At 40.4% G+C, this 14,077-nt stretch overlaps 1 protein-coding gene across 1 annotated transcript in view; it reads left to right on the forward strand.

Moving 5' to 3' along the window:
• The window catches only part of BARD1 (BRCA1 associated RING domain 1), a 40,020-nt gene that overhangs the window by 3,369 nt on the left and 22,574 nt on the right, over positions 1–14,077 (forward strand). Inside the window, exons 3-4 of the mRNA XM_056496800.1 lie at positions 1,194–1,339; positions 7,930–8,927. Of these exons, the coding sequence (XP_056352775.1) occupies positions 1,194–1,339; positions 7,930–8,927 (1,144 nt within the window). The remainder of the gene's footprint in view (positions 1–1,193; positions 1,340–7,929; positions 8,928–14,077) is intronic.

Here is a 14,077-nt window from a genome sequence, read left to right on the forward strand (position 1 = left end):
AATACTCTGAGCACCTAGAGAAATGTTTACACAGGTGAAACTTCTTCACAGCATCAAGCAAATATTAGCTAGGAGAAAGCAGAAATAATGCTTTGCTATGGGTTGGCTTTCTGGCACTTGTTTAAAAATGGAAGGCTGCAGAATAGCAGATGTAAAGAATGTGTAGTTTTAATTGCTAAGCCTAATTGTTACCTGGAGTCAAACAGCAGTGGAGCTTTTGAAAATTTGGGTCAGCTTGTGAGGCACAGTGTTTTTCATGACTGTCCTGACAGGGCTCTGGAAGTGGGGTGCTTAATTATGTTCAGCTTGTGTCCTGGTTTGGGGGACAGGTGTCTGCCAATAAAGGCAGGAGCTTCTCTTTGAAATGGAGAATGTAAACCCCTGTCCTCCAAATTATTATAATTTTGAAATTAAGGGGCTCTCAGGCAAAGATATGGGAATAGGAATAACAGTTCTTTACTAGGAAAATTAAAATAGAAATACAGTATTACAAAGAACAATCCCAAAACACTGCCAGAGTCAGAATCCAAGCTGACACCCGTCAGTCAGTCAGGGTGTTGGCACAGTCCCATTCAATGGTGGCTGCATCCTCCTGCAGTGGCAGATGTGGTTCAGCTGGAGCAGTGCTCCTGGAGAAGGTGCAGTTTCCTCTGAAGGTGCAGGGATGATGTGGAAAGGTCTGGCTTTCCTCTGGAATCCAGTGGAAAGAAGGTACCTTGGTGTCCAACATCTCAGTTTTTATCTGGGTAGGAAAGGCTTGGCTGCTCCCCTGGCTGGAGCATCTCCCAGTGGGATGATGGAATTTTATCAGTCACACAGTGGGACTGAATGGGCCAGCAGCAGATGAAATCTTCCTGGAGGGAGGATGGGCTGTGGGAAAGATAAAGATGATTGCCCCAGCTGGTTTAAAGATGGCCCATGAGCAGATAATATGTGCCAGGAGATCAGGGTCACTGCCCCACCTGGCTCAACAGATGGGGACAGAATACACATTGCTGGCCACATCAACCCAACACAACTTGTCACTTGCCATGATAAATATGTCCTGTCCTGCATTTGTGACTGACTCGTGTGGGCTTTACAACATTGCTTTGTCAATGCTGAAATCAGAGACTCTCTGGGCTGTGAAACACTTGATGGTGGGTGCAGCAGGTAACCTCCACTGGGTAAAGTGTTTTCCCTTTTCCTTTCAGCTGCTGTGTGGGTGACTGTGTTGGCACCGAGTGCCCCGTGTGCCACATGCCAGCCTGGGTGCAGGACGCGCAGATCAACCGGCAGCTGGATACCATGATCCAGCTCTGCAGCAAGCTGCGGCAGCTCCTGGGCACCGACGCCTCCGGTGAGACTCCCCCTGCTCCCTGCAGAGTCCAGGCCACCCCCTTCATCTCTCAGTGCAGCCCTGCTTAGAATTCCGAGAGGCTGTTCCAAATCATGTTTGGAAAATTTGATTTGAGGAGAGCTGTCTGTATGGATTGCTCGTTCTTTGAATCTGTTTTACTAAGAAATCCGCCTGAGCGGGTTAGTCCATAATTCATTAGAATCCGTCTTCCAAAATTAGATGAAAGTGGGAGAGATTGCTGAGTCACGTGGCACAAAACAGGGGTACAGGTTGTTGTATCTTGTGGGAGCCCCAGTGTATAATGTTCTGTATTGTATTGGGGGCCCCTGTTAAAGAATTAATGCATGTCTTCTGCCTCTGGATTTCTGTGCACTGAATCGTGCCTGCTGTCCCTGTAATTTTCAGTTCAGGGATTTTGCACATGGGAAAAATTATCTGTGTTCCTTGCCTAAAAAGGGGAAGGAAGCAAGTCTTAGCTCATTTGTTTTCTGGTCCCTAACAATCAGCTAGTCTGCTGCAGTGAAGTTTTGTCATTGCTGACTGTGCTGGAAGATTGCAGAGAACGTACTCTGGGAATTCATCTCTATCAAATTTTGGGCTGTTTTTCAGAGTAGGAAAAACTGTAGTGAAATAAGCGGAGGTGATTGTGTGTTTCTTCTGTGAGCTCAGAGAGGGGCATTTATGTAATACCAAGTTTTAGAAAACATTAATTTAGTTGTCAGATACAGAATAGGTAATTCTTCCTTCATTGTTGCTTCCAAATATGTTTGTCTAAGTTAAAGATTCTTTTTCTATCTGTCTAATCCTATCAGCACCTTCATTCATTTATGGAATAGCTCTTTATTGACACCAAAATGGATTTTAAGTGATGAGGCTGGAAGCCCGTGTCCAGGTGTAAAAGAATACATTTTATATAGGTGTAAAATCCTATGGTGATTAAATTTCTGGGGCATAGAAAACAGATGATGGTTTAATTAGGATTTCAGGGAAACATTTTAAGTGATGAAGGCTTTTAAAAGCACACTTGGAAGAGAATAATTCTGAGAAGAACTATTTGTGATGCTATAAATAAAGCATTTAAAATACAACATGGTAGCATTATTAGGTGTCTTGGAGAACTCTTAGAGATGGATTAACTCTTAAAAATTGGTCTGATGTTTAACTGTACTAAAATTTGAATAGTACATGTAATCCCATAGCTCTTCTAAAATCAAGTCTACATGGTGTGGCTAGGCCACAGAACTAAATTAGGTTCTTTTCACCATCCCTTGTTTTGACTTAAAAGCAGACACAAAACTAAAGTTTGCAGGAGTATTTTATATGAAATTATTTGGGAGATGCCTTTCTGTCAGTTGTAGTCTTTGCAGTGTGCTAAGGATTAGCACAGTGGCCTTTTGGATGTGTGATACTGAGGTTAGGAGAAAATCCTCCTGAGCTGGTAATAGTTCACTGTCAGGATTGGCTTGAATTCATAAGTAAATGAGCACACCTCTAAGAACAACCAGCTCTGTGTTGAAAAAATATGGTTGAAAATCACAGGATGTTGTAGGTTTAGAGATTTTGAGATCAAATTCATCAGGATGTTTTCTCCCTCATCTCTGGCAAATCCCTCACCTCCCGAAGATGTCTGTATATATTAAGTTCTGCCTTGAACTTTATGTATCCAAAGTGAAATATGTTTGAGTTTGGAAAATCACGGGCTCTCTTCTCATGTTGAGGACTTGCTTTCATGTTCTTACAGCACTGCACTTCTGTCAACAATATTTTCTTCTCTTTTGTGTTAGAAGGTCAGAAATTGTGCTTTATGTTCCAGTAAAGGAAATAGACTGAAAAATCAATCTTTCAGTGCAGGAAAGGAAGAGATGCAGTTGAAAAAAAAGAATATTTTCATATATTTGTTTTATGTCCCTTTTGCACATTTGCTGTGTGTGCCATGTTTTGAGACAGTTGTGGCTTCTCTTAAATCTTGTTGGAAATCTTTGTTGATTCTGAAATTTCTAAGTGCATCCTACTAGTAATATTTTTAGTCTCTGACAGAGCTGGTGCATGCAGTAAGTTGTGTGTTTTTCTTTTTAAAAACCTCACAGAACTGCTGTGACTGAAAAGGATAGGGTTAAGCTCACACTGAATATTTCAAATACAAATATCCCTGTACCCTGAGGTTCCACAGCAGACATGAGAGGGATCTCACTTTGTATTCCATTGGGATAAAAATAACTTCTGCCAAACAGCATGTGCATTGTAAGAAGCAGCAGCAAATAATTCAGGAAAGACTGCACAAACCAGCTAATACTTGCCTTTTAAATTAGAGGGAAACACAGCAAATTACACTCCTGGGGTGACTGGAGATGAATTGGCAAACAACAAACCTGAAACTGGCTGGAAAACCCAAATTATAGGTGGAAAATTCAAGCTGTAGGTAGGAGATGCTGAGCCTCCAAATGAATTCACTTGTTAGAGGCTTATATGCTTAGTCCATGGCAAGGTGAGGAGAGGTGCCTGACCTTTTGGCTGTGCCTTCCTAAGGGTAAAGGGAGGCTAGAATCCGTGCTGCAGGCACCACAGACAGGATGTCTGCACTCAGACTCTCCAGCTCTAATGTTGCAGTGCCCAAAACATCTTGGGAACTGACACAGGTGGGATGATGGGCTGCACGGGTGGGTCATTCCTGAGGACTTCTTGAATCACGGGCATAGTGTACATGAAACACTAGGTTTGTTGATTTACAGTGATGATTTTGAAAGAGAAGTTCTAAATGCTTAGACTTTTCTGTGCAACATTCTTTAAAAAGAAGAGATTGTTGTAAATGTTCAGAGCCATCACCAACCATTTATAGTTGATTTTGCCTATTCTTTGTAGCAATCTGCTTCACTCTTATACATCAAACAGAAAGCCTTCCTCCTCTCTTCTCATGCAGAGCTACACCTTGCAAGTGTTGGTCAAAGCTTCCTGAGCTGGTTCTGATATTGGACAGATCAACATTCAATCAGCCTTTATTTCACATTTACTTTGTTTCACATTTACTGGGTGTGGAACTCCTGTTGTAACAGATGACATCCCATTTCATGGATGCTGTGACACTAAAGATGAGGTTTTGAATAGATGGAATTTCTCCCTTTCCCCCTTGGTGTTGAATACTTAACTTGCAAAATAATCATTCTTCAGTGAAGGCACTAATGTTGCACAGATGGTACCAAAGCTCTTCCCTTTGATTTTTAATAAGGGACTAGTTTGTCAAAGAGATTTCTCAACTTCTGTTCTGAAACCCGTAATAGAGAATAATTTGAAAGGCACACAATGTGCATCATTATATTCCTTTGATGCAGATTAATGATAGCTAAACCACATTTTCTAATTGCTCCTTTTTTTTCCCCTCTGTACTAGCCTGCTATTACACTACAGCAGAACTTGGAGATGGAGCTCTAGTTGCAAGGCACTTAATATTACCTGATATTTTTGTGTACTCTCAACCCTTTTAACACTTAAGAAATCCAACTCTATTAAAAATGTCAGCATTGAGAAACTTGGGCTTATTATGAGCAAATAATTCTAATTTAGAAATAATTCAGTTACCACATTGTGCATCTGAATGTTACATTTAATAGGTAGTGGAGACTAAATTTACTGTATTTATTTTTGGCAGATTCTAATACTGTTATTGTGGATGCTCTTTATGCTATTGCAGGTGCTTAAAATCTGGGATTAGTAAGGCATGCTCTACTGATTTACCTTGTCTAAATGCCTCTCTGAAAATTTTTGGGAGGACACTTACGTATCAAAAAGATAATTAAATCAAAATCATAATGGTAATTTTTTCCAATCCTGTTGAGATCCAAGCTCTGGCTTCAAACTCAGAGACAGCAGAGAATTCATTGGGATTGATTTTATTGTGAACAAGTTTCTCTGAAAGTACTTTAACTGCATGAACTTAGCCACCAGATAATACCCTCTTTTTATAGATTAACATATAAGTACTTCCTTTCAGCTTCTTGGTGCTGAAACTCCTCTTTCTTTCTTTCTTTCTTTCTTTCTCTCTCACAGCCCTGGGTCCATCAAAAGATTTGATATTCAGGGAAGGTAGAGAGGCCATTTGTCCAAGTTACTTTGGCTCCCTACCTTGTACACTTTGGAAATGGAGGAAGGGTTAGCAGAAAAAACAGAAAATGCAGTTTCCTCCCCTGGGTGTGAGGGTCTCTGTTAGGATATGGGCATCTTTTAATCATGTCCCTGTTCTAGAGCATTCAACATACTCTATTTACACCTCAGGTCATGGCAGGTGAGGAAAAACACTCCTGGCAAGGTATTTATTTGGCATGTTATATTTTCAGCAGGTTGTTAATAACCTGACCAGTAAGGCCCTGCTGAGCAACCAGTAATGAGCAGATCAGTTCAAGAACCCTCGTGGTGGATTTTTCACAGGCTTTGCTGCTGCCAGAGGTGGTACATCCAGTGTAAATGCTTCATTGTGTTCTGCTGCTTTAGATCATACTTCTGAAGGACAGTGCCTTTGATTGAATTTGTCACTTGGACTTTAAAGTCTTGCTGTGCTATGCACATCAAAAAGAATTCTAGCCGTTGTAAAATTGTTGCACAAATTACTTCTGCAAGCTGATTTTATTCTTTCTCTTTACTCGGGGATGACTGATGGTTTTAGCAAGGTAAATATTTTACAAGAAGATCTGCTAGTTTGTGTAAACACTGAAGGCAAGATGAGTAAATACTAACCTGTGTTTCATATTTTGCATCTCTTTGCAATCAAGCTCTTCCTTTTTTTGGATGTTATTGTCAGAATGAGATTAGATGTGATCTCAAGGCTAGCTAGTTCTGAGATTTCAGTCTCAATTTCAGTGCTCTTTTTCTTGTTTGCACCAAGCCCAGCCTTAGAGGAGAACCAAATAGCTGCAGATCCATACGTGATGATTATCTTTAGATGCCTAAATGATTGATTAACTAGCCTCAAGCTGTATTCTTAATGACACTTTTGGTCTGATGGCTTACATATTCCTCCAGCTAAGTCTAAAATGTAACAGGATTTAATTCGAGGGATAAGTAGTGTAATTGAAATCAAGATTAAGGAAACACTTAACTTTGCAATATTGCTTTAAAATACAACTGTGAATGTCTGTTTTAGGGTTGAATTACTAGCTACACAGCTCTCTTTTAAGTGGAGTTTCAAATGCACTCTTTTGTGATTAAGAGATTGGAACCAGTGTGTTTTGCTGCTATGAGTTTATCCCAGCCTGCTGTGAAAAACTGGCTGTAGTTACTAACACCAGAAATAAAAGAGAATGTATGGAGATAATAAATTAGCCATAGAAATTTAATGCACTGAAGTGAAAGTGATAGATTGTTGCAGTGAGTGTCTGTCACTTTTAATAATTGAGACTTAGTACAGTTTATTTAAAAATGCTTAAAACCCTCCCCTCCCTTCTAGTCCTGAGCTCAGTGCTGCTTAAAAACAAAATAGAATTCATGTTAGTTTTGTGTTTGATTGCTATAAATTACCAAGACTTTTGTGAGTGGTAGTCCCTGATGTTTGACGCAAAAGGAAGAATGAGTTGTGCATTTACTTTGGAGGACTTGTTCAAATAATCTAAAAATAGTACCAGTTCAGAATGAAGGAATTGGTAAAAAAATGTGCTGTAGTTCTTTTGTGTCAAAAAGCCTGTCAAACTAGTGTCTAATTTGAGGTTACTTTATACTCTTAATTTATTCTTAAGCCAATGAGGGCAGTATTTATGTCCTCATAAACAGTCCTTGTTCTCAGCTGTTATTTCATGTGCTGGGAGTACAGGATATTCCTCTGTCATCCTGGTCATTGATTTGGAATGTGCTGTACAAATATGATTTATAAAATTGCTCCACTGCATATTTTTAAAGAAATGTTTGAGATCATCAAAATGCTTAGCTTCCTTGGAATTATTTACTACCCAAGGGTAAAGGATCAAATGACAGGACACAATTGCTTACAGATTTTCTATATATTCATCTGGTTCATTTGCTGTATCTGTGGAATCAGTCAAAATTTCTCAGGAATGTTTGATGTTTTTATAAGGATGTTGGTTTTACTTGCAAACAGCTATTTTTTCCTTTTCATCCTTGGGTGAACTGTAAATATCTCTTTAGAAAATTGTTTCTGTGCTCTTTTGTGTATGCACATGCCTCTTTGGTAAACCTATTTCCAAGGAAAGCTCAGTGAGAAAACCAACTTCTGTCCTTTTCTGACCTGTCAGAACTCTTCTGTGCATGTGCTGTGTTGTGAGCCCAGACTGCTGAAAATTTCTCTGCCAGGATGGACATTTCTTGCCTGATGTACAGCTGTAGCTGCAGTGGGATCTCTGAGCTCCAGAGTGGCATGTGGCCTTGCCAGGGCTTTTAAAGTCACTGTGTGTGCCTTCCCAAAAGGGTGACCTTGCCAGGGCTTTTGAAGTCCCTGTGTGTGTCTTCTCAGAAGGAATGAAGGCACTCATAGATTGTATTTAGTAACACTTCATCAATTCTTGCAGTTGTTGTTATGATTTTTTTTTTTGCTTTGTGAGGTTCTGAAGAGTACTCCATAATCATTTTTGCTCTTTCCTTCATGCACTTAGATTCAGCAGAAGTTACATGCACACCGACTGACTCAGACATGGGAAAAAAGAGCAAGAAGGAGCAGATAAAAATGTGGTTCAGCCCAAGAAGCAGGAAGATTCGGTGTGTGGTGAACAGGAGTCATGCCAAGACTAAAAGCAATGACCTTGGCCAGGATAAGGACACATCAGTTTATGAGTTCTTTCCTTCCCCTCCTCATGAAAAGCCCTCCAAACCAGCAAAAAAACCAACCCAGAAGCAGATTAAGAGGATGAAGAAGAAACATCTAGCAGATGTTAACAAGAAGTGGAGCCTAGAGAAACCTGAGCAGAAAAGAGCTGAGGAGAAGACACCCAAGGGAAAGTGTGTGACCATCTGCAGTCAACCAGTAGTGCTGTGCACTCAGGAACCAGGGAGCCCTGAGGAAACATCTCAGCAGGAGTCTGTAAAGGAAGCTGACTCCTGCAGTAATACAGAAAATGTGGAAGTTCCACCACAGGTAGAATCCCCAGAGAAGAAAGATAACAGTGAGGTTGTGTGCTCTGCACGAGATTGCAAGGAAGAAAATTGTGCTGCAGAGACATTGCTGTCAATAGCAAATGAAGTTACACCCCTGAAACGTGGAAGGGAGCAGTCCAGACTTCAGGATACTCCTCAGTCCAAAAGAGCAAGGAGAAGTGAGGGGAGCATTCCTGGGAAGTCAGGCAGGCAGGCCAGTGGCCTAGAAGAGTCACTGCAGAGCTCCCCCATCTCCCCAGCCATTGAGCAGACACCAGTTCAGATTCCTTCCTCTGCATCCAAACTCACTGACACTGGAATGAAGACAAGGAGATCTGCAGCCCTTCAAGCAATAAACAGTCCTTCACTTTCAGAATCTCCCTCTACCCCATCCACTTCTAAAACCTGCAGTCAAGTAGCAACACCACTCAGTCCTTCTGTGTTGAAATCCCCTGGGGTCAACCCAATTGCCAGAAGAAATTTCAAGGGAGAGACTTTGCTGCATATTGCTTCCATCAAGGTAGGACCATCATCTTCTAGTTCAGCTTTAAGCAGAGGTTTAAAAAGACAATGTTGTTTCAAAAATATTCTGGAAACCAGTTGCCTCAGAACATCCTATTTTGGGGAGGGAAATCTCATTTTGTGATCTCTTTCTTCTAGGTTTATTGGGAAGTTTCCAACCTGATTCTCTGATTTCATAAAGAAATGACCGTTTGAATGATCAAAGATGATTGTACTTGGAAACTCAAAGCAGTACAGTGTCAGTTACACCTGTGAGTTCTAGGAAGTGCTAATCATTTAAATGTTTTGGCCTTGTGTGCCAGAAAGCTGCCTGTGATTTGTCATAAGGAGTTTAGGAAGTATTTCAGATCTCACAGAGTGACCTTGATCTGTTTAGTCTGAGCTGGTAACTCAGCCAGGACAAGATCTGAGTTATGTACATGAAGGTAACTCTGTGAAACATTAGGTAACTATTATCTAAGTGTTGAGATCCACCACCTGGTGCAAGTGTTAGCTCAGGGGGAATGAGGTTCTGCACCCTCTGATTGCCATGTTGAGCCCTGTGCTCTGGAGAGAAGGGACAGAGTTGGGCTGTTCTCAGTTTCATGTAAGATCAGTATTATTCTTGTAATGACAGCCATCATTCATTATGCTGTTAATATATTAACCAGTTTTTGCTCTTTGCAGGGGCTGTCCTTGCCCCTTACTTTGTAAAGGCTGGGTAAAACACGTGCCACTCATCAGATGCACTCATGGCAGCTCCCTTCTGACAGGAGAGGTCCTTTCAAAGAGTTTGTAGTCTGGCAATTTAAATGTACTTTGTGCTAAATCATAAAGTACAAATGTTGTGTGGTTAATAAACTGCATCTACTGGAAGAATTGATTCCTCTTTAAGCACCTGACACTTACACAGCACTTCAGCCTCTGTCTCACCAGACAGTTCTTGATAAATAACTGTGTCCTCTTTCAAAGGCATTCTAATAAGCCACTCCTGCTGCACAAGACCTTTTTAAATGGAAGTGTCAGTTGAGCTGAGTTCAAATCTTGTATTTGATGTCATTAATGTGGAATATGGGGGGAGAAAATGAAACGTCGTCCTCACAGGACTCAAGAGCTTTGAAGGAGAGATCTCTTCTTACCTCTTGTCATAAGTCCTGCATATTCCTCTTTATTAAAACACTGTTTACAAATTACCCTTCTGTGATTTTCTGGGAATTTGTAATGAATACAGTCATGAGTGACTGGTTCTGAAAAAAATGGATCTGCCTTGACAAGTTTTCACACAGGTATCGTTTCTAGCAATATGCCTGATGCTTCTGTGGAATGCAGGTATTTCATCTAAGAAAACAGCATCCCTGAATCTTATTGAGACTTGGAGTATTGGCATATTGGTAATGTGCCAATAAGGTGATTTTTCATTGCAAAGCACTTGGAATATAAATGAGGAAAAATTAAGCAATTCATGCTGTAGACAAAAAGGATAAACGTGTTTTGATTCATGAAGTTCAGTGGTGTTGCTGGCACTCCTTACTAGTGTTGGTACAGCCAAAAAAAGCTGACTTCCAGCTGGAGTGTGGGCAGTGGGATGGGCTTTTTCAGTCCTGCGTGTGAGTTTCTCTTGGTGTTGTCTTTTGATGTTTGTAATTATTGAGCTAAAGTGGGAAATGGCTTCTGTTCCTCATTAGTTCTGCTGTGGTTTTTATCCAGCAGCTCCATATTCATTGAGGTGCTCATTAGCAAATGCTTGTGTAGGGCTTCAGGGTGATCCCAAAGTTTGCTTTGAAAAGGAACTAAAATAACACAAGGAAAGTGATCCCTTGGTTATGATCTTTTAACTTGCAGGAACCCTTAATGAACTGTTGAAAGTATTTTGTCAAATTGGTCCTGGAAAATACCAGGCTTTATCCTCTTGGTATATTCTCAGTGTGGGGTTTAGATTTGTTGGTTTGGGTTTGGTTGTTTGGTTTGGTTTTTTTCCTTCAAATCAGTTCTGATTTTTTTTTTTTTTTTTTTTTTTTCCCTGACAGAAGCATTTCTCTTCCAGTTTCGTTTTATGGGCAATTTTTGTTTTCACAGCCAGTAAAGGGAAACAGACTTGTAGCTGCTACCCCCCCATACAGTAAAATAAAGTCTAATTCTCTGGGACTTCATAAATTATAAAAACAAATCTGTATTATTTTCATTAGCTGTTAGAGTCTAATACCCAGAAGTTAATTAAAGCTAACTGAATTCTCCCTTTTATTTAAAAGAGATCATAAACAACAGTAGCAGGCATGAAAAGTAAGAGTGTTGTGCTGTTTCTAATGATTCTAAGGGATTGTCCCCATTTACTACTACTAGTTATTATTTCACTGAAATCAAAATGGTTCTCAGGAAAGGTTCTAGTGTGGATAAACTTAGTGCTGAGTTAAACTAATAAATGAAAATAAATGTGGCAGACATCAGGATGGCTTTTGAGTCTTGTTTTCAGGTGCCTGACCTAGTTAGCTGTGCACTTCCTTGCTTTTGGTACTGGATCTGTGTGTGTCATGGTTGAGAGGTGGGTCCCAGAAGAACATTTCCCCTCCTGGAGAAAGGGAGGTCAAGGCAAATGTGAAATAATGCAATGATTTCAAATGCACGACTTGAGAATATGGAAACTGGCCATGAGTCAAAGCAATCCATCTTCCCAAGTGCTGATTTGGAAAGCTGGAAACAAATTACCATTTATTTTTCGATAATGCTTGGTTCTTACTGGTCTTGTTTCTGAGGCTGGGTAACTTCTTGCATACTTTCCCTTTATTAAAGGTCAAGCATAGTTTTTTGTATTTTTATTAGGGAATGGTCTGCTGTGTAGGGAATTCATTAGGAGGATTTTTGAGGTGAGAAACTTGCAGGATCCTGGAAGGAGTTCCCAATTCCTATAAGCTCTTTAATTCATATTTGTCCTCCTTGACCATTTATGAGTTGTAGAAAAAATCTAGTCCCCCACAGCTTAAATAAGCACATGGCATTGTGTTTGAAAGAGTGTTTTTGGTTCATTTGTTTGACCTAAAGATTGCTTGATTAAATTTGTAAATAAAAGAAGAAATATTTGGTGGAAGGGAGTATAGGTTTTTAGCTTCATCTTCATGTACTATCCTAATTAATTTGATCTCTCTCATTAACTAGTAGAATGTGTTTTCTGGCAGAATACGTTTTTATTTAGTAATTTGACTTTTTGGTGAAAATACCTAGATTAATGGAACTTGTAAAGGGCAAAATGGAAACAAAAAAATCCTGGAAAATAGGACTGAAAGGACATTTGCAGTTCTTAACTACATATATTTTAAAGTCAGGACTTGAGGGAAAAGAAAAAAAACCCGCCAACAACCTTGTGTAAGCCAAGTAGAGATGGTTTTCTGGGCTTGTGCCAACCGTGGCTGCAGGAACTAAATTCTCCTTGGGAGGAGGAGGTGCTAAAGCTGTGTAAATGCTTTTCTCTGTCTCATCCACCGCCGGCTCCAGCTCTGCCAACAGATGGCCCCAGTGCCTTTCCTGCTTCTCTGCCTTCCCCAGCTTCAGGGAAAGCCGAGGAACAGCAAACCCGTGGCTTTACTGCCTTGTCACTACAGCTGAGCTTTGTTATGAGCATGAAATGTCCTGAGCTTTGTTTGTTCCAAATGGATAATTCTGCATTCTGCAGTAGCTCCTGCCTCTTCAAGAGCTGGATGTAATCCTTCATTGATAATTAGATTTCCAAATAAACACTTGCCTGTGAATTCTTAATGGTAGGAGCATTTTTCTACCCGATGTTTGCCTTGTTCTCCCTTTCTGAACAAGAAGTGTCTCCACTTAACTCTGTTCCCTCTGTTGCTGCAGACTGCTCTGTCCTTGTGTCCCCTGGTTATGGCTTCTTAGTGGATGCTGCTGATTTTCCTGCTGCATCAAATATACTCAAGGAACTAAATGTACAGAATTAATTTCAGCATTAGTCAAAGCATGTTGGAATTAGTTAATCCGTACTAAAAGGTGTAGTTTCTTCCACTGTCTTGTGGAGAGAAGACATGGAATTGACATATATGTGCCTGGGATTTGCACCTACATGGTCCTTACTTTTTGTTTAGTTTAGCAAAGCATTTATTAGCTTATAAATGTTAGTAGTTCCATCAACTTTGACAGATGTGGCCAATGTAAAATATAACCAAACCACTTTTATTTTTTTACTCTTGGATCAGAGTAATTTGGTCTGACTTGTCGTCTAAATCTGTTATCAGCCTCTGGAAGATCCAGGCAAATGTCTGAGGCATCTGTGGTTGGATTTGATGATCTTACAGGTCTTTTCCAACCAAAATGATTCTGTGATTGTGTCCTGCTTGCAGGAGGGACGTGATAACAGCATGTCTGTTAATGATCTGCCACTTGAAATTTAGTCTTCTGCTTTTTTTTTAGCTATATCTTCTCGTTCTGGTGACTGACTGAAGAGCCTCTGAGGACACAAAGGCCCATTCTCCTGGCTCTGCTTTGTTAACATCTCTCTTGTAATCCTGATTGGCAGCACCCATCCAGTCGCTGCTCAGCTCATGACAGCTTTCCCTCCTTGCTGTCACTCCCAGTGCTCCGTGCTGGTTGTAGGGAGCAGGTTCCATTTACTGATGACATGATGACAATATTTATCTTCTGTTAGCAGCAAAACACCAATTTTCTAATTTTGACGTGGGCCTGGATTTGAGTCAGGGGATGTTGTCAATCCTGGTGTCCACAGCAGCAGCGTTTCCTTTGATGGAGCCACAGCGACGTTTCACAAATCAATGCTCACAGAACTGATCTGAAAAGCTGTGATAGTATCTGATGCCCACACAAATTATTAGCTGTGCTTCCTGCTTTAAAGCAGTGCTCCTGAAATGTCAAACCCTTTGCAGTGCATGTTTGCAAACTGAACTTTAAATGATAAGCTCAGCTCTCGCTCATTATGGATAATTGTGTTCTCTCTGTCGGGAAGGATCTTAATGCTGAGCGCTGTCTTGGCTGCCTCTGAAAAACCTCCCAGGTTTGATGTATGTCTGTTACCTTGCCACCATAGAGAATATGCTGCTGCTAGAATCCTTTAATTGCTTTGAAAAGTAACATTTTGCTGGGACATCCAGGTTGTGAATATAATGCATGGAATTTCTCTCTGATGTGTGAATTTGCTTGATGGTTGTAAAAGCC

This window comes from Oenanthe melanoleuca, chromosome 7, assembly GCF_029582105.1.
Source record: "Oenanthe melanoleuca isolate GR-GAL-2019-014 chromosome 7, OMel1.0, whole genome shotgun sequence".
Lineage (NCBI taxonomy): Eukaryota > Metazoa > Chordata > Aves > Passeriformes > Muscicapidae > Oenanthe > Oenanthe melanoleuca.